Raw genomic sequence first — 20,341 nt, 5'->3', positions numbered from 1 at the left:
TAACCCAACGATGACACAGTTCTTTATCCACACTCACTACACCAAGAACACTTGACACCCACTACAAACACACACACACACATAAACAAACACACACACCCCCTCATCCATCAACACCAATCCCAAACACACACGGTCACACACGGTCACACACGGTCACACACGGTCACACACGGTCACACACGTCTATCCCCTCTCATCCATTGAACTTTGATCCCGACTCCTGCGTTGTAGAAATGGAGGGACCTGAACGTGATCAGCAGTCTGCTGAAGTCCTTCTTCCGGAAGCTTCCTGAGCCGCTGTTCACCAACGGTACGGTTCTGAGCTGGGTTAACAACAAAGTACTACAAGGTCAAAACAACTGAAACGTTCTACATTCATCCGCCGGCTCACTGCCACCGTCTGTTGTGTCCTACAGAGAAGTACGCTGACTTCATCGAGGCCAACAGGATAGAGGACCCGGCGGAGCGACTCAAAGCTATCAAACGCCTGGTACGCTACGACACCGTTACCCCTGGCGGCCCGATTATCCTAGAGACTCCGTTGTGCGTTGTATCGTGTGCTAAGAGCTCTTCATGATGTGCTCTGTGCTATGGTGTGCTTTAGAGCCCGACCGATATAGGATTTTTAAGGCCGATACTGATACGAATATTTTGTGATTTAAAAATCCGATATATGTTTTTAAAAAAAATCCAGAAACGCGCAACAAAACTAACAGATTTCCCTAACATCGGTTATTTGTAGTTATCCTTTAAATCCTTTTTACTCTCAGCTAACACGTAACAACAGCAAAACTGGACATGGTAGTCATGAATTAAGTCATGCTTATCGACTTTAGAGAATTGATGGGGATGTTCTTTTAATTGTTATTCAAGCAATGTATGTCTCGTGACAGTTGCCAACTTACCATGAACACACTTGCACACATGAACAACACCGATGATCTCCGTCGATCTCCGTCATTCACTCTGCATAACTCTGGCTGAATCAGCGGGCTTGGGGCGTTAGAGCGCCCTCTGGTGGACAAACTTTTTTATTTTTTTATATTCATTTATCGGCCATTATAAATGCCGATACCGAATAGTTTGAAAAATGCCTAATATCGGCCGATAATATCGGCCTGCCGATATATCGGTCGGGCTCTATATGAGACTGTGTTTGTTTAGTCCTTTGCTGTGTGCTGTGTTCTCTCCATATGGTGTGCAGTATGCTGATGTATCCCCTAGACGGCGTATTGCTTGCTGACGCGTCCCTGTGATAAACTCAGTGTGTTTCGTCTCTCTCTTCTCTACAGCTGCACGAGCTGCCGGACCACCACTACCAGACCCTCAAGTTCCTCTCTGCTCACCTCAAAGCCGTCGCCGATAACTCTGAGAAGAACAAGGTGTGGATTCAGGAGACGTGCACTGCAAGCGGTGATCTGTTGACAGAACCAAAGTGCACATACATTAAGTTTCATGGCCTCAGGGTCAAGCTAAAGTGCTAATGTTTGTTCTGATTGTGGTTGTTTGTGTGTGTGTGTGTGTGTGTGTGTGTGTGTGTGTGTGTGTGTGTGTGTGTGTGTGTGTGTGTGTGTGTGTGTGTGTGTGTGTGTGTGTGTGTGTGTGTGTGTGTGTGTGTCTGTCAGATGGAGCCCAGGAATCTGGCCATTGTGTTCGGTCCCACGTTGGTGCGCAGGTCGGAGGACAACATGACCGACATGGTGACCCACATGCCCGACCAGTACCGCATCGTAGAGACCCTCATACACAATGTGAGCACCTGGACCTGTCTGTCTGTCTGTCTGTCTGTCTGTCTGTCTGTCTGTCTGTCTGTCTCTCTCTCACCTGTGCCTGTCTGTCTCCTGTCTCTTACCTGTACCTGTCTCACCTGTACCTGTCTGTCTTCTGTCTCTCCCCTGTACCTGTCTGTCTCCTGTCTTTCACCTGTACCTGTCTGTCTCCTGTCTCACCTGTAACCGTCTGTCACCTGTCTCTTACCTATACCTGTACCTGTCTGTCTCCTGCCTCTACCCTGTACCTGTCTGTCTCCTGCCTCTACCTGTACCTGTCTCTCCCCTGTCTCTCACCTGTACCTGTCTGTCCCCTGTCTCTCCCCTGTCTGTCCCCTGTACCTGTCTGTCCCCTGTCTCTCACCTGTACCTGTCTGTCCCCTGTCTTTCCCCTGTCTGTCCCCTGTACCTGTCTGTCCCCTTTCTCTCCCCTGTACCTGTCGTATGAACAGTGCTGTAGTCATAATATTTGCCTTGTCCCGTGTGGGGGGTCCTCCTGCTGAGAGAGTGACTCCTCCTTTTCCTCTCCTCTCTCTATTACAGTACGATTGGTTCTTCACCAACGAGGACAGTGAGGAGCCAGTGGTGGGTAGAGCCATCGCCTTTACAGGCTCTCTCTCTCTCTCTCTCTCTCTCTCTCTCTCTCTCTCTCTCTCACTCACTCACTCACTCACTCACTCACTCACTCACTCACTCACTCACTCACTCACTCACTCACTCACTCACTCACTCACTCACTCACTCACTCACTCACTCACTCACTCACTCACTCACTCACTCACTCACTCCCTCTCCCTCTCCCTCTCTCTCTCTGCCTTCCTCTCTGTGTAATTTAGTCAATCTTGTAACATTGTTAATGAAGAATTACAACAGCACTCTCATACACAAGGCTTAGATATCTGAAAGCACTTAACCCGGAGACATTTCAAACTTGTTTAGCTCTTGTGTCTCCTCACCTTCCCACCACCAACTAATTCAATCTATTAAATTATGTTATATTATACTATAGCTCTTAACCACGGTTACCGTCTTAAAGGGCTTAAGAGGCCATGTATTCATGACCCCCCCCCCCAACCCTAGCCCCCCCAGAGGGCAAAACTCCCATAATATGCAAGGAAGCAATCTTGAGAAGGAACACAGAGTGGGGGTCCTTCCTTACAGGGGGGTTAGGAGTGCAATGGGGGCCATCATTATACAAGCAAAATGTTCACCTTATGGCGATGGGGGGCTGGCCGGTGGAACGTCAGGGGAGTCCAGGCCTCTGGTCGCAGGCGCCGCAGAACGCTAAAGCAGACAGAAGGATGAATTAGGCGGGGCAAAGTGCACACAAAACATGAAGACAACCGCTCATCTGGAGCCTACACAAACACTCACCCACCCAATTAGAAACACCCGCCAAAATTATCGTTTGATAATCGTGATTTCCATATTGAAATCACGTTTATCAAAGGATTCTTTTTGAGTCTGAAACATGATGCATTTGTGCAATAGAAAATGTCCAAAAAAATATATACTTTCACCTCGATTTATCTTAGTTTGGAGAATGATTGGGCCAAAATTCCAAATTGCGATCATCCGATTACCGATTGCAAGCCCATGGACCCGTGTCTCCGACCAACGTGTGTGTTCTCCGTTGCCCGGGTCAGATGGCGTCGCGGGACCAGAGTGCGGTGGAGTCGCAGCCCGTGCCCAACATCGACCACCTGCTGACCAACATCGGACGCACGTGCGCGTCGCAGGGGGAAGTGTCAGGTAACACCCCCCCCCCCCCCTCCCCCTGGTCTCACAGCTCAACGCGCCTTTATAAGCTGTGTTGATGATGATGATGATAATGAAGATGATGATGATCATGCTCCTCCTCTTACCTAGAGTGACTCCTCCCCCACTCCCCCCTCAGCCGTGCTACCTTGGCTAAAATAGGTCTGGATTTATCTGTGACTTACTCACTTTTACTCAAAAGGCCTGGGGAAGAGTGGACAAATTATTGGTGTTCTCCTTTTCATGGGTGAGTGAGTGAGTGAGTGAGTGAGTGAGTGAGTGAGTGAGTGAGTGAGTGAGTGAGTGAGTGAGTGAGTGAGTGAGTGAGTGAGTGAGTGAGTGAGTGAGTGAGTGAGTGAGTGAGTGAGTGAGTGAGTGAGTGAGTGAGTCCGTGAGTCCGTGAAACAGCGAACGATTGACAGAGTGATGAAAAGACGAAGGAATAAATAACTTGCCTGCACTTCTACTCACCCCTCCCTGATGTGTATGTAGAATAATATGCATCTCTCTCTGTGTCCCCTTAGATCTCCTTATGTTAGATCTGACCCTGCTTTAAGGGGGTATGTGTTATCTCCCGATGCTTAAACCTTCACTATGGAGCCCTGCTGCCCTAGAACCGCGAGAATATGAAACGTTTTCCATGGACTGCAGGCATTCACTGCAGCACAAAGCCGTGGTTCGTAATGTTGTCCTTATGGCAGACATCCCCAACAAAACGGTTGATGTTGTTTGGGAAAGGCGACAGACAGGTCACTGCCCACTCCTCACGCCCATCATACGTGGTGTTTGTAGACGGTAGATCCGGTTGTGCCGGGCAGCCATGTTGGCTCCATGGTGTAGGTTTATAAACCCCCTTCCTCTCGGCTTTGGCCCTGTTGCACTAACCCACCATGCTCTTTACCCTGAAGACTGGAACCAGACCCGACTAGACTAGACCGGACCAGACCAAACTAAAGCAGACATAACTAATCCAGTACAAATTAACCAGACCAAACCGATCCAGACCAGACAAAACTAAACCAAACCAGGCAAGACCGGACCACAACAAACTAATACAAACCAGACCGGACCAGAAGAAACTAACCCAAACCAGACCGGACCAGAATAAACTAATCCAGACCAGAGCGGACCAGACCAAACTAATCCAGACCCGACCAATCTAATCCAGACCAGACCAAACTAATCCAGACCAGACCAGACCAAACTAATCCAGACCCGACCAATCTAATCCAGACCTGACCCGACCAATCTAATCAAGACCAGACCAAACTAATCCAGACCAGACCAGACCAAACTAATCAAGACCAGACCAAACTAAAGGACCGCCCGGTCCCATGAGCGAGTGTGTTTTTAAAGCGTGAGGCGGCTCTCTGGTCCCTGTGTGTCTGTAGTGAGGCTCTGTCGCATCTCCTAGAGGCTTTTACATCACACACCATCACTCACCCTGACACAGGCCAAGTGGGCGGGGTGTATCGCGCCGTGATGTCACTGATGGACTCCCTCATGTCCGCCGTGGGCAGCTGGGACTGTAGGAGGAAGGAGACGTGTTGCCCCCACTGTAGCTGCCTCCTCTGCACCGCGCCTCACTTCTGTTGAGCGCCGCCGCCGCCGCCTCTCCAGACCACGACGGCCGCGCTTTGACAACAGACAGGGGGCGAGCGAGAGGGAGAGAGAGAGGGGAGGGGGGGGAGTGATCAGAGAAAGAGGGAGAGAAAGAGGCAGAGAAAGGTGGGGTGTGCACGCGGTACGGTATGGTGTCCTAGCATACGCGCGCCCAGAGAGCTGGTTCTGTCTGAACGCTGTGCGGTGTCTCCTCTCCCCACTGTCTCACCACAAGCCTGCCAACGGGAGAGATAGACCGGTAGGGACCCTGGCTCCTCCCCTCCCCTCCCCTCCCCCTCCCCCCAGTCTGTTTCCTCACCCTCATTCCGTGACATCATCATCTGTATGTTGGGGCGGGGCGGGGGAGGGGTGGGGCTTGAATAGAAAAACTAAACTGATACTAACGTATGGATGTGCTCTTACCACCGCTCTCACTGCGTATCTAAACCAGAACTAAATCCACAACCGGACCGGACCAGTCTCTGTAGCTTGATAGACAAGATGGCCGACGCCATATCCAACATGGCGGATGTTTGGCTCCATCAGTCGTTTCTAATTACTTCTTAGGATCCTCAGACGGCTCTGAACTCTGCTTACTCGGTGTAGCAGTTGAGCCACGGTAACGGCACATCCCAGGTGTGGAGAGTATTTCGAGGCACAGCAGGGGAATGGACGGACTGTTTTGTGTTTTTACGTGTTGTCAGTTTCTCCTCTCCTCCTATTGGCCCTCCCCCGTACCCCTCCCCCTCCTCCGGCACTTGTGTTCGTTGGGTTTGCACCGTGGCCATCCGATCAAAGTCACTGTCGTCATGGCAACCCCTCCCTCCCCCTGTTACTATGCCAGCAACAGCACCACGATACGGGCTTGTCCACTGACTCTCACAGTGAATTAGGGCACATACAACTGGGAAGGTTCTCGGTCTTTACATACTGCCGTGGTAACAAAGTCGCATGGCCTGCTTGTCTGTGATGTGTCACGCGCATGCAGCTACCCCCACTGCTCATCGGTCATCATCACTTTTTGCAATACTCCTTGTTCCTTGTCGCTCCACCTCCAGTTCTGTGACTCGTCTCAAAAACTCATCTTCCAGTATTTTATTTGTCATTCTTTATTATTTCTCTCTGGTTGACGTCCTCATGTAACGCCTCCATCCCCTCCTCACCTGTTGAGTTAGTTTTATCCTATTTGTTTCTCTATCGTATGCTAATTCCTCTTCCTCTTCTTTTTGTGTCCCTTGCAGATTCAGCCACTAGTGACTCGGCTAAGTCCAAGGTAAGCAGGTGTACGGGTGCGCAGTGTACAGGGGGGAAACCCACTCAACCGTCCCACCTTTGAGTGGTGAGTGTAGGCTAACCGGGGAGATACACCACGACGGCGGCGGCCTCGAACAATCCATCCGCACCGACTGCTAACCGCTAGCTCGCTAGTGCACATGTTTGCCTTACATTTATGACCCGAAACTAGGGCGGGGCAAGGAGGGGGGGGGGTAGCCGGAGCCTTGAGGCTTATTTATGGTTCCACGTCGACGCAACGCAAGGGGGTTTACCCTTGCGACCCTCCTTGCGTCCACCGCAAGGGCCTGACGTGCGCCTTCAAAACATGGTAGCCTTGCGTCTAGGCGACGCAGCAGCGAGGGCTGTGATTGGTCCGCTCACTGAACCCCCGACGCAGAACCAAAACAGGTCTGCGTGGTCGTTGCGTCGACGTGGAACCGACTGAGCCTTTGCCGTGGACTGGGATCAGATACGCTACACGTGAGAGCGGCTACAGAATGTCTCCATGGACTGTTGTGTCAGCGCCAGCCCTCCGCCGCCGCCCTGCGTCCGCGTCCACACGGGCGTGTGTTGACCTGAAGCCAACGAAGCTTCCATTGCTGCGCTGTGCTGTGATGAGGCTGCCGCGGGGCCATCGCATGCTACGCTACGCTAGCTACGCTCAGTGCTCTCCGGCTGCTAGGTGCTACTACCGTGCTGGGAGCGGTCAGTGGTCGCCCTGACATGCTGTTCTCTCTGCTGTGTGGAGCTGCCGAGGAGCAGCCCTGCAGCCGCTGGTCTGTACAGGCAGGCGGGACTCGCCAAACCAACCACTTCTGTTTGCTGCCCTGGACGCGCTGACTCTTCCACGGCGAGAGTTTTCATTGTTTTTCTGTTCTGCTCTCTCCCTCCCCTCTCCATCTCTCTCCTCATCACCCCTCTCTCTCTCTCTCTCTCTCTCTCTCCCTCTTCCTCTCCCTCCTGTCTCTCTCTCTCTCTCTCCCTCTCCCTCCCGTCTCTCTCTCTCTCTCTCTCTCTCTCTCTCTCTCTCTCCCTCTTCCTCTCCCTCCTGTCTCTCTCTCTCTCTCTCTCTCTCTCTCTCTCCCTCTCCCTCCCGTCTCTCTCTCTCTCTCTCCCCCTCTCTCTCTCCCGCCTCTCTCTCTCTCTCTCTCTCTCTCTCTCTCTCTCTCTCTCCCGCCTCTCTCTCCCTCTCTCTCTCTCTCTCTCTCTCTCTCTCTCTCTCTCTCTCTCTCTCTCTCTCTCTCTCTCTCTCTCTCTCTCCCGCCTCTCTCTCTCCCTCTCTCTCTCTCTCTCTCTCTGCAGGGTTCTTTGGGCCCAGGGAGGGAGGGGTGCAGCAGAGAGCTCCTAGTCTCCTCCATCTTTGCTGTGGCCAGCCGCAAGCGAAGGAAGTCCAAGGAGAAGCTGCCGCCTAGCAGCTCAGACGAGGACCTGGACGCCGTCCTCCCGGAGCCCGGCGCCGCTCAGACCCCAGACGGCCTCCTCCTCCCCCTCCACCAGGCCCCCCTGCAGGGCTCCGGGGCCCAGTATGGGGCCCAGGACGGGGGCCAGGACGGGGCCACGGAGCAGGCGCGGGCCGAGGCCTGGAGGAAGGAGAACGGACGGAGCCTAGAGGTGACCAAGAAGGAGCACAGGAACTCCTTCTTCTCCCGGGCGCTGTCCCGACAGCCCTCGCCGTCCCCCTCGCCGTCCCCCAAGCCCCCGGGCGCGGCGGGCCCCGGGGCCAGAGCAGCAGCCACCGGCGCCAAGTCGTCGCTGTCGGACGAGACGGCCTCCGACCTCGGGACCGGCAGCTCCGGAGCCTCGGCGGCGGCGGCGGCGGCTGCAAGGTCGCGACCCAGGAAGTGGACGTTGGGGGCGTGGTCGGGCGGCGGCGGCGGGGGGGCGGCGGCCGGCGCGGAGGTGAGCTCCATTACCTCGGACTACTCCACCACCTCCTCCGTCACCTTCCTGACGGGGGCGGAGTCGGGGGCGGAGTGCGGCGCCACGCCCGGCGGCGAGGAGGCGGACGACGAGCGCAGCGAGCTGCTCAGCGAGGGCCGGCCGGCGCTGGAAACGGACAGCGAGAGCGACTTCCCCGTGTTCGCGCCGCAGGGCGGCAGCAGCCAGTCCACGCCGCGGCCGGACACCGCCGGGGGCCATCGGGGCGAGCGCGCGGCGGCGGCGTTGGACGGCAGCGCGGCGGGCCAGCCGGAGACGCGGCGCCTGTTCTTCCCCACCCACCGGCTGACCGGGAGCGACGGGACGTCCCGCCGCCGCTCCCTGAGGCACAAGACGGACAGCGACTCCTCGGCGGAGGGCGTGGCCGGCGGCAGTGGCGAGGGGAGGGCCCGGCTGTCCGGCGTGCTGGATGTGATGAGGAAGGGCCGGTCGACGGGCAGCCTCAGCTCCTCGTCGCCGCGCAGCGAGTCGGAGCGCGCCCAGCCCACCTGGCGCATCAAGATCGCCGAGCGGCTGAAGCTCCGCCTGCGGACGGCCGTCGCCGACGACGACGCCGCCACCGCCGCCGCGCCGGGCGCCAAGGGCCATGCCCCCCCCGGGGGCCCCGAGGCCCGGGCCAAGAGGAAGAGCATCCGGCGCCGGCACACCATGGGCGGGCAGCGGGACTTTGCTGAGCTGGCCGTCATCAACGACTGGCGGGAGCAGGGGGGCGGCGACCAGGAGGCGGAGCTGTCTGCCTGCGAGCGGCTGAAACCGGGCCGCGCCCACCGGGAGCTGACGCTGCGCGGCTGGCTGAGCGGGGAGCTGCGCGCCGCCCGCTGCCCCGCCCCGGCCCCCCAGGGCCGGGCGGCCGAGGCGGCCCCCAAGGCGCTCCCGGAGGAGGACGCGGCGGACCCCTCCTCGCCGCGGCCCGCCCCGACCAAGGAGCCCCAGGAGCGGCTCAACGGGGGGGGCGGCGGCCGGGCCGGCGCCGTGGCCGACGCCCACCCCCACAAACTGTCCGGGGCGCACGTGGTGGTCCGCTCGCGGTTCTATCAGTACCTGTGAGCGGGGGTGTGTGTGTGCATGTCTGCGTGTGTGTGGGGTTGGGGGTTGGGGGGGCCTGTGAGAGGTCAGAGACTGGAACGGGATGGCTTTGTTTTCTTTTTTGTATTCTAGCGTTTTAGAGTTATTGCACAATATTTTTTCTACCGAGTATATATCCACCCTGTGTATATACTGTATGTTTGTACTGTACATAGTCCGTGTAGAGGCCCATGCGAACTGTCAGCTGAGATGAAGAGCGGTCGATTCTTTCGCTACGCCGCGACACCACGATGATGATGAAGGAAAAATAGACCCCCCCCCCCCCCCCATCAACGGCCGCCACGTCTTCCCGAACACGTTTACACTCTCTCCACGCCACACGGAGCAGAAGTGTGAACCTACCCTCCGGACTTTGAACACGGCGTGCCATAGGAGTGTTCCGTTTCTCCTCGTCCAATCGCAGTCTTGACGAGTTAGTTTCCAACCCGACGGCGGTGATACCCTCGTCACTATCCTGGCCGGTTTGAAGAATGTAGGACTTTTGCTTACGTCGATTTGCGCTCGTTTTCATCGTGACGACGGTGTTGTCGGGGGGCGACGCGTACGTTTCCGGTGTCTCTTTACTTGAATGTAGGTGCGCTCAAGGGCTGCTTGCTGTGCTGTGTACTATAGAAGGTTTATTTTTCTATTGTTTTATAGTACAGCCACAACAGACAGACACAAGCCCCGAGGACTGGAATTATTTTATTAGTTGGACGAAAAATGATACGACCTTGTATTGAAATGTTGAAGACATGACGGTATGTTATTCTTGTTTTACATATTTTTATTTCCGAATGCACAATCCAAAAATAGGACGTTTGAAAACAAAACACAAATGATTGATTTGTTTTTAGTTTTTTATTACTTTAGCCCCAAAATAATAATAATAAAATGAAGTAAAGTGCCTATTTGGAATTGATTGTGTGTGAAAATGAAGTTTATTGTACGAGTCCCAATTGACACTAACTGAAAAAATATTTTGGAACACGAAAAAACGTTTATAATCATTCCGTATTTTTATGTTTAGAGATTTGAATGGCTGTTAAATTCTTACTAAAAGAGAACTCAACCAAAGCTGGAGGTCACATTACAACAATGATATGACCATGTTTTTACAACCACAGTAATTGAGTGCATGGCTGCCGGCATCGCTGGGATTGACTGCAAGTTAACGGAAATCAAGAGACATGGCCTTTGGAACTGCATGCAGCCGTGGGTTCTCGTCTGTGTACAGGCCCTCCCTGAAAAGACACTGGAAATAAATATACGTCTTTATAACATCACTGTGTCCGTGCTTTTTATCCAGTTCATCTGCCTTTTTGCAACAAAAATAAAATCCCATTTGACATCTGTTGTTTTGGCGATGTCTAAAGTATCCTACCCCTTAATTAACACCCAATTCATGAAGGCTCACTGCTAAAATAAGCACTCGTTTGACATGTGTGTATATTTGTTTGCCGTTTCGATTAAGTCCACAACCCTTTACACAAAATTCTTCGTCATTTAAAAAAAATAAAAATAATTTGACATGCCTTTATTTTGGGCGTATCAAAAAACAGCATACATTTCCTACTATTACAGCACTCATTTTGCAAATCAAATTATTGGGGAGTTGGGGTTGGTAACAATCTTACAATTTTTTCATATCCAGCCATCTGGCTATATGTGGGCCATGGATCTACTCAGGCAATTCACAAACAGGGTTGTGAGGTGGCAGAACGTTTCTCAGCACTTTCGTGAAAATTTCCATGGTAATACTATTACGATTACGATTTCACAAATGTGTGTACTAAAAGTAGGCTTCTGTATTTAAGTAAGGCCGGGAAATACACACAAAATTTGATTACGGATCTTGGAACATATTTTGGTTCAATGAAAACAATTCCTCTTCTATCATATGTGCATTGCATTCTTTTAGGATGTTCAGCCGTCAGCAGGATGTTGCAGGGGTTCAGATCAGGCGAGTTTGCTGGCAAATCAAACACAGTATTAATGAACCAGACTGAGAGACCACTAAATGGCTTAGGAAACCTTTTCAGGTATTTTGAGGTAATTAGCTGAGTAGAGTGTAGAGTGTTACAATATTGGATTCTTTTTTAATATTATAATTTTTAATTATTTTTTATAAAGTTAATGAATTGTGGGTGTTCGAGAGCTGTAAGCAATAATGGAATGAATGAATATATGATACATGAGTTTCACTTTCTAAATTTAATTATTTAAATTAATCAACTTTTCCACAATATTCTAATTTATTAAAAGATGCACCTGTTAGTAGGCTACACGTTTTCTTCTCCAATAACGTAGCCAAAGGAAAAACCTTACAGCCTTTACCAATCACAACAGCATTTTATGCATTCCTTATCATAGTTTCTGTTTAGGAATAAACAGGGTTTAAAGTTGTGTACTGAAGGGTGACGAACATGCAAGTGTTGCTGTACATTGGCACTTGTTATTTGCTGATGCCTAGCGATTTAACCTAATCTAAAGATATGTAATAGAAATATCTTAAACTGTATCATTGATTTGGACCTGTTCTGCTCCACCTGGTGCCTTCCATCCTTCCCCAGGCACAGTGATTAGGATTGAGATGCACCTTGTTTCAAACCAATCAGTGACAGAGAAGAATGTGATAAGATTGGTCTTTTCAGGTGAGTTGTAGTGGCAGGCTCACAGGTTTACCAAAGTTGTTCTCAACAGCAACCATGGCTTTTCTTATGAGGTAATTTCTTCATTCTGGAGTACATTATTCTGTTATTAATGAGTAGCATGGACATAATGAAACATTCTTAATTATCCACCAGGGTATTGCAATTGTCTCTTCTACTTGCTGTGGGGTGTCAAGTACATGGTGAGTTCAGGCTAAAGTATTCATTAAAACAGGCAGGTATCCATGTGCTAACAAGTATGCATAACAGCTTACAGGAATGTCTTTGCTGAGCCGGAGAAGCCTACCCATGGGCTGCATCAGGCTTCTAGCTATAAGCCCGAACAGCAGCAAACACCTCGCTACAAGCCCAGCTACAAGCCCCAGCAGCATCTGCCTAGCTACAAGCCCCAGCAGCAGCCGCCGAGCTACAAGCCCCAGCCCAAGCAGCAGCAGCCGCCTAGCTACAAGCCCAAGCAAACTCGGCAGCAGCCTAGCTACAAGGCCAAGCCCCAGCAGCAGCCGCCTAGCTACAAGCCCCAGCAGCAGCCGCCGCCGCCTAGCTACAAGCCCCAGCAGCAGCAGCCGCCTAGCTACAAGCCCCAGCAGCAGCAGCCGCCTAGCTACAAGCCCCAGCAGCAGCAGCAGCCGCCGCCCAGCTACAAGCCCCAGCAGCAGCAGCCGCCGCCTAGCTACAAGCCCCAGCAGCAGCAGCGAAAGCCGCCTAGCTACAAGCCCCAGCAGCAGCAGCCGCCTAGCTACAAGCCCCAGCAGCAGCCCCAGCAGCAGCCCCAGCCGCCGCCTAGCTACAAGCCCCAGCAGCAGCAGCAGCCGCCTAGCTACAAGCCCCAGCAGCCGCCTAGCTACAAGCCCCAGCAGCAGCAGCAGTCTAGCTACATGCAGCCCCAGCAGTCTGGCTACCAGCCCCAGCAGCAGCCTAGCTACATGCAGCCCCAGCAGTCTGGCTACCAGCCCCAGCAGCCGCCGGCTGGCTACATGCCGCCGGCTGGCTACATGCCGCCGGCTGGCTACATGCCGCCGGCTGGCTACAAGCCGAAGCCCCAGCAGTCTGGCTACCAGCCCCAGCAGCAGCAGCAGCCTAGCTACATGCAGCCCCAGCAGTCTGGCTACCAGCCCCAGCAGCCGCCGGCTGGCTACATGCCGCCGGCTGGCTACATGCCGCCGGCTGGCTACAAGCCGAAGCCCCAGCAGCCGAGCTACAAGCCCCAGCAGCCGCCGAGCTACAAGCCCCAGCAGCCGCCGAGCTACAAGCCCCAGCCCAAGCAGCAGCAGCCGCCGAGCTACAAGCCCCAGCCCAAGCAGCAGCAGCCTAGCTACAAGCCCCAGCAAACTCAGCATCCGCCTAGCTACAAGCCCCAGCAGCAGCAGCCGCCGTCCAGCTACAAGCCCCAGCCCCAGCAGCAGCCGCAGTCCAGCTACAAGCCCCAGCAGCAGCAGCCGCCTAGCTACAAGCCCCAGCAGCAGCAGCCGCCTAGCTACAAGCCCCAGCAGCAGCAGCCGCCTAGCTACAAGCCCCAGCAGCAGCAGCAGCCGCCTAGCTACAAGCCCCAGCAGCCCCAGCCGCCGCCTAGCTACAAGCCCCAGCCGCCGCCTAGCTACAAGCCCCAGCCGCCGCCTAGCTACAAGCCCCAGCAGCAGCAGCAGCAGCAGCCGCCTAGCTACAAGCCCCAGCAGCAGCCTAGCTACATGCAGCCCCAGCAGTCTGGCTACCAGCCCCAGCAGCCACCGGCTGGCTACAAGCCGAAGCCCCAGCAGCCTGGCTACAAGCCGCAGTAACGCAGAATTTGTAACTTATGAAGATTACGCTGAGTACATTATCTTCATTGAAAAGACCCGCATCAAATCCTGCAAGAATGAAGTGGTCCATAACTGTGCAAATGTATTAGAGTTCCTGCAACGACATGGATATACTGTCCAAATGTGATATGTCTACAGCAAAATAATAAAACAATGAAACTTATCAGTTTGACATTGTCTTTTTGGTAATTGGCTAGGCTGAATGGCAGCAGAAAATGTGGACACCCATTTTGATACCTTTTCAGATGGAGCTGCTTTGACTGCCCAACTGCAACTGGTCTTGTTAAAATGTTTGTAGATCTGGTATCTAGCTACCAGCCGCAACATCAGCTTCCTGAATACCAGCAGGCAGCTACTAGCACTATAAAACATGGTCATGTTTTCGTTTCGAAATGTCATTTCAGAATTCTAAATTTTTAATGTTCAGATTCAGATGCAAACATTCAATTGGGTTACCCATGGTCAAAAGTTTTCAAACGGAGCACCAAATCCCAGCTGTACCAGAGCATTCAACTGACGGGCCTAATGCCGCGTTTCCACTGCAGGGTGCAGATCGGATCGCAAAGGTGCGGTAGGGAGGGGGCGGTATAGCCCAGCTCAGTTCCGAGGTCGCGTTTCCACTGCCGACAGTACCCTTTGTGGTAGGCCGGATGTCGATCGCCGCGTCAGCTACGTAAACACCTTGTTCGCCCAAGCAAGCGTTTTACGCGACAAGTTAATTGTAAAGAATAATACCTCGAGGCTACTGTTCGTTTGTTTTTATCCCCGCGTCACCCGGAAGTGACGATTCTGTCGACCAATCAACGGAGGGGGGGTGTAGCTAGAATTTCACGGGACCCTTTCAGGCGTCTCGTCTCGTTTGCGGTACCCCAACGGAGGAGTCCCGAGAACGGGGCCGGAACGGGTACGGCAAAGTCCGGGTCACGCCCACTTTTGGCGGTGGAAACGCGACCCGACCCGCACCTTTGGGATCCGATCCGTTCCGCACCCTGCAGTGGAAACGCGCCATAATGCTCCACCACTAGAGGGAGGCTCCACTGCCTCTAAACTCCTTGAGACACTTTGCTATAGAATAGACCACAGGTGTATAGCCTACTGGGTGCTGGCCTTGACCCCTAAGTCACCTGCTAACTGCATCCCTTACTTTAGTTATTCTGCCTCCTAATTGATCATTGTATATTTCAATGCCCACTATCACGTGCATACCACTATTGGGGCGGGGCAACAATTCACCAAATCCATATGGGGGGGGGGTGTTCTTGTGGGCAGCAGGTACACCAGACACAAAAATCGGAAGCTTGCAATGCATATTTAATTGTAGACAAATAGTCAATACACACTCAGGAGGAGGAATGACCTCTCACACATGATCAATTAATGAATAGGCTACTTGCACAAGCACTTCCTGATTCTACACCCGGTGTTTACAGGAGCTGCCGACAATAAATATCACAAATGTGCATCGTTTATGTCGGGAAACAAAAACTCCGAAAAGCAAATTGGAGAAGGGGTTTAGGCTGTATGCTTCGACCTACATTCACAGCTACGAAGGTAAGAAAACGACGTCTAACAGACGCTAGCTACTGTCAAAGTCTAATCTGTCAGTTAACTGTCACTGTCGAACGTGTATTACGATGCAGAAACAGCGAACGCCAACAAGATTTCTTAACGAGTGTTTTATATCAGCCTTGATGTTTGCCTGTTGTGTTGAGTAATAATAGTTTAAGTATAGCCACGTTTTTTTGTATATAAAAGTAACATTACTTAGCTACCTAACGTTTCTTTCCATGTAGTAACATGTTATAGCTGTGATGATGCGAGTAACCCAGTACAATTGAAGCTTAATGAATTTGTATGTGTTATTTCATTCAGTGTCCAATAAAGACAAGCTGACAGTGCAGGTCAGCGTGAGAGCCTTGTGCTACAGGTCGATGGGGAAGAGCGAGGCACCACAGTTTGAGTCTAGGCAGGAAGCTGTGTTCATCCCTGTTCAGTGGTGTTTGTTCGGTTAAGCAGTAGCTAAGTGTGCAATGCGGTCTGGACCCCTAAATGAGCCTGTATTGCATTTTCACAAATAGGGTAAAGGTTTCACAAATCTGAAAATATGTTTTACATAATGTATAGCCTCAGTGTGATAATTTAGTCCAGATTTAAGGAGTCTAGGTGTAGTGGTTTTTAATAAGGATCAGTTCTAATGCGGTCTGGACCCCTAAAAAGCATTAAAATGTGCCTTTATTGCATTTTCACAAATAGGGTAAAGGTTTCACAAATCTGAAACTATGTTTTACATAATGTATAGCCTCACTGTGATCATTTAGTCCAGATTTGAAGAGTCTAGGTGTAGTGGTTTTCAATCAGGACCCGTTCTAATGCAGTCTGGACCCCTAAAAAGCATTAAAATGAGCCTGTATTGCATTTTCACAAATAGAAAAAAGGTTTCACAAATCGGTAACTATGTTTTATATAATGTATAGCCTCACTGTGAAAATTTAGTCCAGATTTGAAGAGTCTAGGTCTAGTGGTTTTCAATCAGGACCAATTTAAAGTGGACCAGCTGCCGAATCGGATGCTGCGAATCGGATGCCAACTTCAGCGTCGTGAAAAGGAGATCAACTTCATCTTCCGGAGGGGCAGTTTCGACGAACCGATCCACTCTCCCACACGCAGCGCCTTGGGGTTTCGACTGTATACTGGTTCCACTCAAAAAGGGTCGCTACGGCACCTTTTGTAAGTCTCCTTCGACACTGAAGAGTAATTGGCTCAATCATCTTGTCAGAACTAAAGTGTCTGCTACAGACCTTAGAGTGAGTGGTGATGACATATTTATCCCGGCTTATGTTTACAATCCATTGACTCCTCACGTCAGTTTGGCTTGGAAAGCCATGGAAACTAAATACCCCTTTGGATTTGGCTGATGCTGTACAGTGAGGGACACAGCAGTGATCGTAGGTTTCTCCTGCCTATAAAAACGAACCGTTTTTAAATCTTTGCAGCCTTGATTCATGTCTAAAGTATATCAAAGTCAGCTGGCTAGCGGGATAAACACACAGACCGGAACCGGCCGAGCTGTATTATTTGAAACAGGAAGTACGTCACACAGCTTAGTGCATACACCCTATTGTTTCAAAAGACCCTGCCTCGTTAAAGGTTGGGTATGGAATTCTCCTTTTTGGCCATTTTGGCAAAATTACTTGAAATCCTTATCATAACCCACTTACAGCCACTGAGTCAGAGGTACTGACATGAAAATTAAACAAGTCAATCATCTGTGGAACGGGCAGGGCTCGAAAAACTCCAGCCAATGATTTCCAGACCCACCGAGTGGCATTGGACAGTAAGTACGTCAGTCAAACGGTCGTACTGCACTCCCCCCGCGCGTGACCCCTTCGTGCACGTACTCAAAGCTCGTGACCCAGAGCAAGTTTCTGTTTGTTGTTATCCTGCGGCAGCTACTGGAGCTAGCTGACTAGCTAATGGCTGGCTCTCGCACATCTGTGTTCGCGCTTGTGCATGATCGCGCGTCTATGTACTTGGAATGGATGGAGTTGGAGTCACCGTTGAAGGAAAGAGGGTGGGACCATTCGAGTTGTGTATTTTCAAAATCTGCTGCCGTTTCGCAAATCCAATACCCAACCTTTAACTGAGGAATCTGAAAGGTCAAATGTATTGCACTGCTGGTGACTGTGTGCGTGTGTGTGTGTGTTTGTTTGTTTAAGAGAATAGCGAGCCGGTGCGTGATAAAAAGTAGCCCAATAGAGCGGGAAATACCGCCCAATCTGGCAACACTGCTGAGCGTCCTCACTCTCCAGTGTCAAAATAAATCAATGAGACCAACTGAAAACGAAGCCGGTATGAAACTATTGAAGTCCGGACTTGCCAAGTGCTAACTACCAAGTCCGCGAGTCCGCAATTCGCGTGCTTAGTATGAGAAACGGCAACAGTCAAACTATGACAAGATGGCGACGCTCATAAGCAGGGCCGGCGCTCGGCATAGGCGACCGAGGCGATATAGGGCGGCAAATATGTGGGGGGCGCCCTCTGGTGGGCACCCTTAATTATTAACAAATGGAACGCAGAAGGGATGGGGCTCAGGATTAATTGTTAACCCTGCGTTCACAACAAAAAGATGCATTTGCTGCTGCCCGATACGTTGACGCCGAAGTTGTTGCGGCGCAGCAAATCAAGTTTTGCGGCGCCGCAAAAGTTTGCGGCGCCGCAAAAGTTTTGCGGCGCAGCAAAGGTTTTGCGGCGCAGCAAAGGTTTTGCGGCGCAGCAAAGGTTTTGACGTGCAGCAAAAGTTTTGCTGCCCGCAGTTTTGCAGCGCGGGAAGTTTCGCGGAACGGCAAGTTTTGCCCGCTGTGCTTCTGAATTTCATTCACAACCATGGCCGACATGACGAGCATTGCATGTCTTTACCGTTGTGGAAAGAGGGAGAGGACGTCGGAATGCCCATCGGTTATGGGTTCATGAGACCATTCGGAGCCTGGAAGGCTGGTGCTGCCTGGCACCCAACGGGGTTTTGTTTGGTTGTTATTCCTAGCCCTTTAGCATACGTCATAGTTTAGTTTAACTGTAAACACAACTAAACTACAGAATGCTGATTTGTGGGGTTTTTTCGAGTTACTAATAAATGTAACGGTAGTGAACTCTAGGTCACTCCAAGGGAGTAACACTGATTGGCTGTTACGGCATGTCACTCAGTGGCAACACCGCAGTGGCAACGCCGCAGTGGCAACGCCGCAGTGGCAACGCCGCAGTGGCAACGCCGCAGTGGCAACGCCGCAGTGGCAACGCCGCAGTGGCAACGCCGCAGTGGCAACGCCTCAGTGGCAACGCCTCAGTGGCAACGCCTCAGTGGCAACGCCCGCTTCCCCCGTGCCCGGCAGCGGCATGGGCATGCCGGCGCTGCAAATCCGATTTTGCCGCGCCGCAAATCAAATTTTGCTGCCGGTTTTCCTCGGCAGCAAGTGCTGCGGCAGCAAAGCAGCAACGCGTCTCTACATTCACTTTGAATGGGATCGTGCCACGCGTCAACTTTTTGCATCTTTTGGTGTGAATGCAGGTTAGGTCGCACTGAAACCCTCACTGTACTACGCAGGACCAATTTTTTTTCTTAACATGGGAGTCAATGGGAGGCCTCTGGTACTTAAACTGTTTAAGACGTAAACTAAATCGATTTTCAACCATTTATCTTCGTTCAAACCATTTAACTAATCTATACACTTGTATCTTCAATAATATCCAAACGTAATTTCGATATCATTACACTTTATTCAGAATCACAGTTTATCATTTTAACGCATGGCATAGCCTACTACCAGCCTGGCACCGCCCACCTACCTACTTCTGCTAAATTTTCATTTCACTTCAGTACTAGGTCTGGGTCTGCTTAATATAAATGCGTTCCATGGAAACCAGATTTCTGGCGGTCCAATCAGCGAAACAGAGGGAGTGGCTGAGAACGATGACGTCTAGGTCGCGCGCCCGTTTCAGTTGTAGTCAGAGGAAGACAATGGAGAAGGATACGAGAGAAGCTAATTCGGTCTGTTGTGGGATCGCAGCCGAAAATCGATCAATTAAAGCCGGAGCAAGAACAAGCTTGGCTGAGTTTTGTTGGTGGCCATGATTTTGTGGCGCTTCGGGTTCGGGAAAAGTTAGATTTTCCAGCTGGCTCCGTTAGTGGTGAAGGAGTTAGCTAAGGCGAACGCTAGCAATGATAACCCGATAGTTGTTGTCGTCTCCCCTCTTGTTGCACTTATGGAGGACCAAGTGAAGGAGATTTTAATATCATCAGTGATGTTTTTGGGGATATTGATGAGGATCTGCAATATGATTCAGAGAGGTATTTAACTGACATTACAGTAACTACTTTGACAATGTTGATGATGATGTTGTAGAGGTACTCATGAGCCGTGTCAGTAGCTCTGTGTCTGAACAGTAAATTTGGTGATGCTTGTGATCAGAACACTTAAAACCTCTGTGTACTTCTGCAGGATCATAGTTGGTGTCAGTTGTGCATATTTTGCAAATGTGTTTGTAATTTGTGCAATTTGACAAAACTGCACATGCCCCTGCTAAATAAAAGTTGACCACAAACATTATCTCTGTCCTTGCTATCGAATATTAATTTAGAATGTACAAATGTCCCTTGAACTCTTAAATCCGATAAACAAAAACCTGCAGCTATCGTTCAGAGACATCTTCACGCTTCATCTTGTTTTGATTGTGTACAGTCTGCGCGTGCGCGCAACGTGGTTTCCGGCCGGTCCCGTCGCATGACACGCGTCGCGACCAAACGCTATGCGATTGGTTATGGCAGATCCAGAGTGGCACTGGGCAGATCCAATCATTTAACACTTCTACAGACACCCGCCTCCAAGTGAGTGAACGTTTGTCAATTGAGCAGTTCCAGACCTTCTGTAAAAATGAATGAAGTACGATGGTCTGGTAGGACCAGGCTAGC

The 20,341-nt window shown here is 51.4% G+C and overlaps 2 protein-coding genes across 6 annotated transcripts in view; both read left to right on the top strand.

Annotated features, from left to right (window-relative positions):
- The window catches only part of LOC130376927 (rho GTPase-activating protein 21-like), an 88,904-nt gene extending 77,458 nt beyond the window's left edge, over nucleotides 1–11,446 (top strand). For all 5 annotated transcript variants that reach the window (XM_056583858.1, XM_056583856.1, XM_056583857.1 and 2 more), the window contains 8 exons: nucleotides 235–313; nucleotides 420–493; nucleotides 1,296–1,385; nucleotides 1,629–1,754; nucleotides 2,316–2,357; nucleotides 3,419–3,524; nucleotides 6,374–6,405; nucleotides 7,710–11,446. In XM_056583858.1, the coding sequence (XP_056439833.1) occupies nucleotides 235–313; nucleotides 420–493; nucleotides 1,296–1,385; nucleotides 1,629–1,754; nucleotides 2,316–2,357; nucleotides 3,419–3,524; nucleotides 6,374–6,405; nucleotides 7,710–9,392 (2,232 nt within the window). In that variant the 3' untranslated portion in view covers nucleotides 9,393–11,446. The remainder of the gene's footprint in view (nucleotides 1–234; nucleotides 314–419; nucleotides 494–1,295; nucleotides 1,386–1,628; nucleotides 1,755–2,315; nucleotides 2,358–3,418; nucleotides 3,525–6,373; nucleotides 6,406–7,709) is intronic.
- Nucleotides 11,447–11,488: 42 nt separating this feature from the next.
- Nucleotides 11,489–14,032, top strand: LOC130376936 (uncharacterized). The gene is made up of 3 exons (XM_056583873.1): nucleotides 11,489–12,135; nucleotides 12,218–12,264; nucleotides 12,332–14,032. Exons 1-3 carry the CDS (start codon nucleotides 12,119–12,121, stop codon nucleotides 13,855–13,857), a joined length of 1,590 nt encoding a protein of 529 aa, XP_056439848.1. The 5' UTR covers nucleotides 11,489–12,118; the 3' UTR covers nucleotides 13,858–14,032.
- The last annotated feature ends 6,309 nt before the right edge of the window (nucleotides 14,033–20,341 follow it).

This window comes from Gadus chalcogrammus, chromosome 23, assembly GCF_026213295.1.
Source record: "Gadus chalcogrammus isolate NIFS_2021 chromosome 23, NIFS_Gcha_1.0, whole genome shotgun sequence".
Classification (NCBI taxonomy): Eukaryota; Metazoa; Chordata; class Actinopteri; order Gadiformes; family Gadidae; genus Gadus; species Gadus chalcogrammus.
Note: the sequence above shows the minus strand (reverse complement) of the source record. Positions and strands in the feature narration are given on the sequence as shown.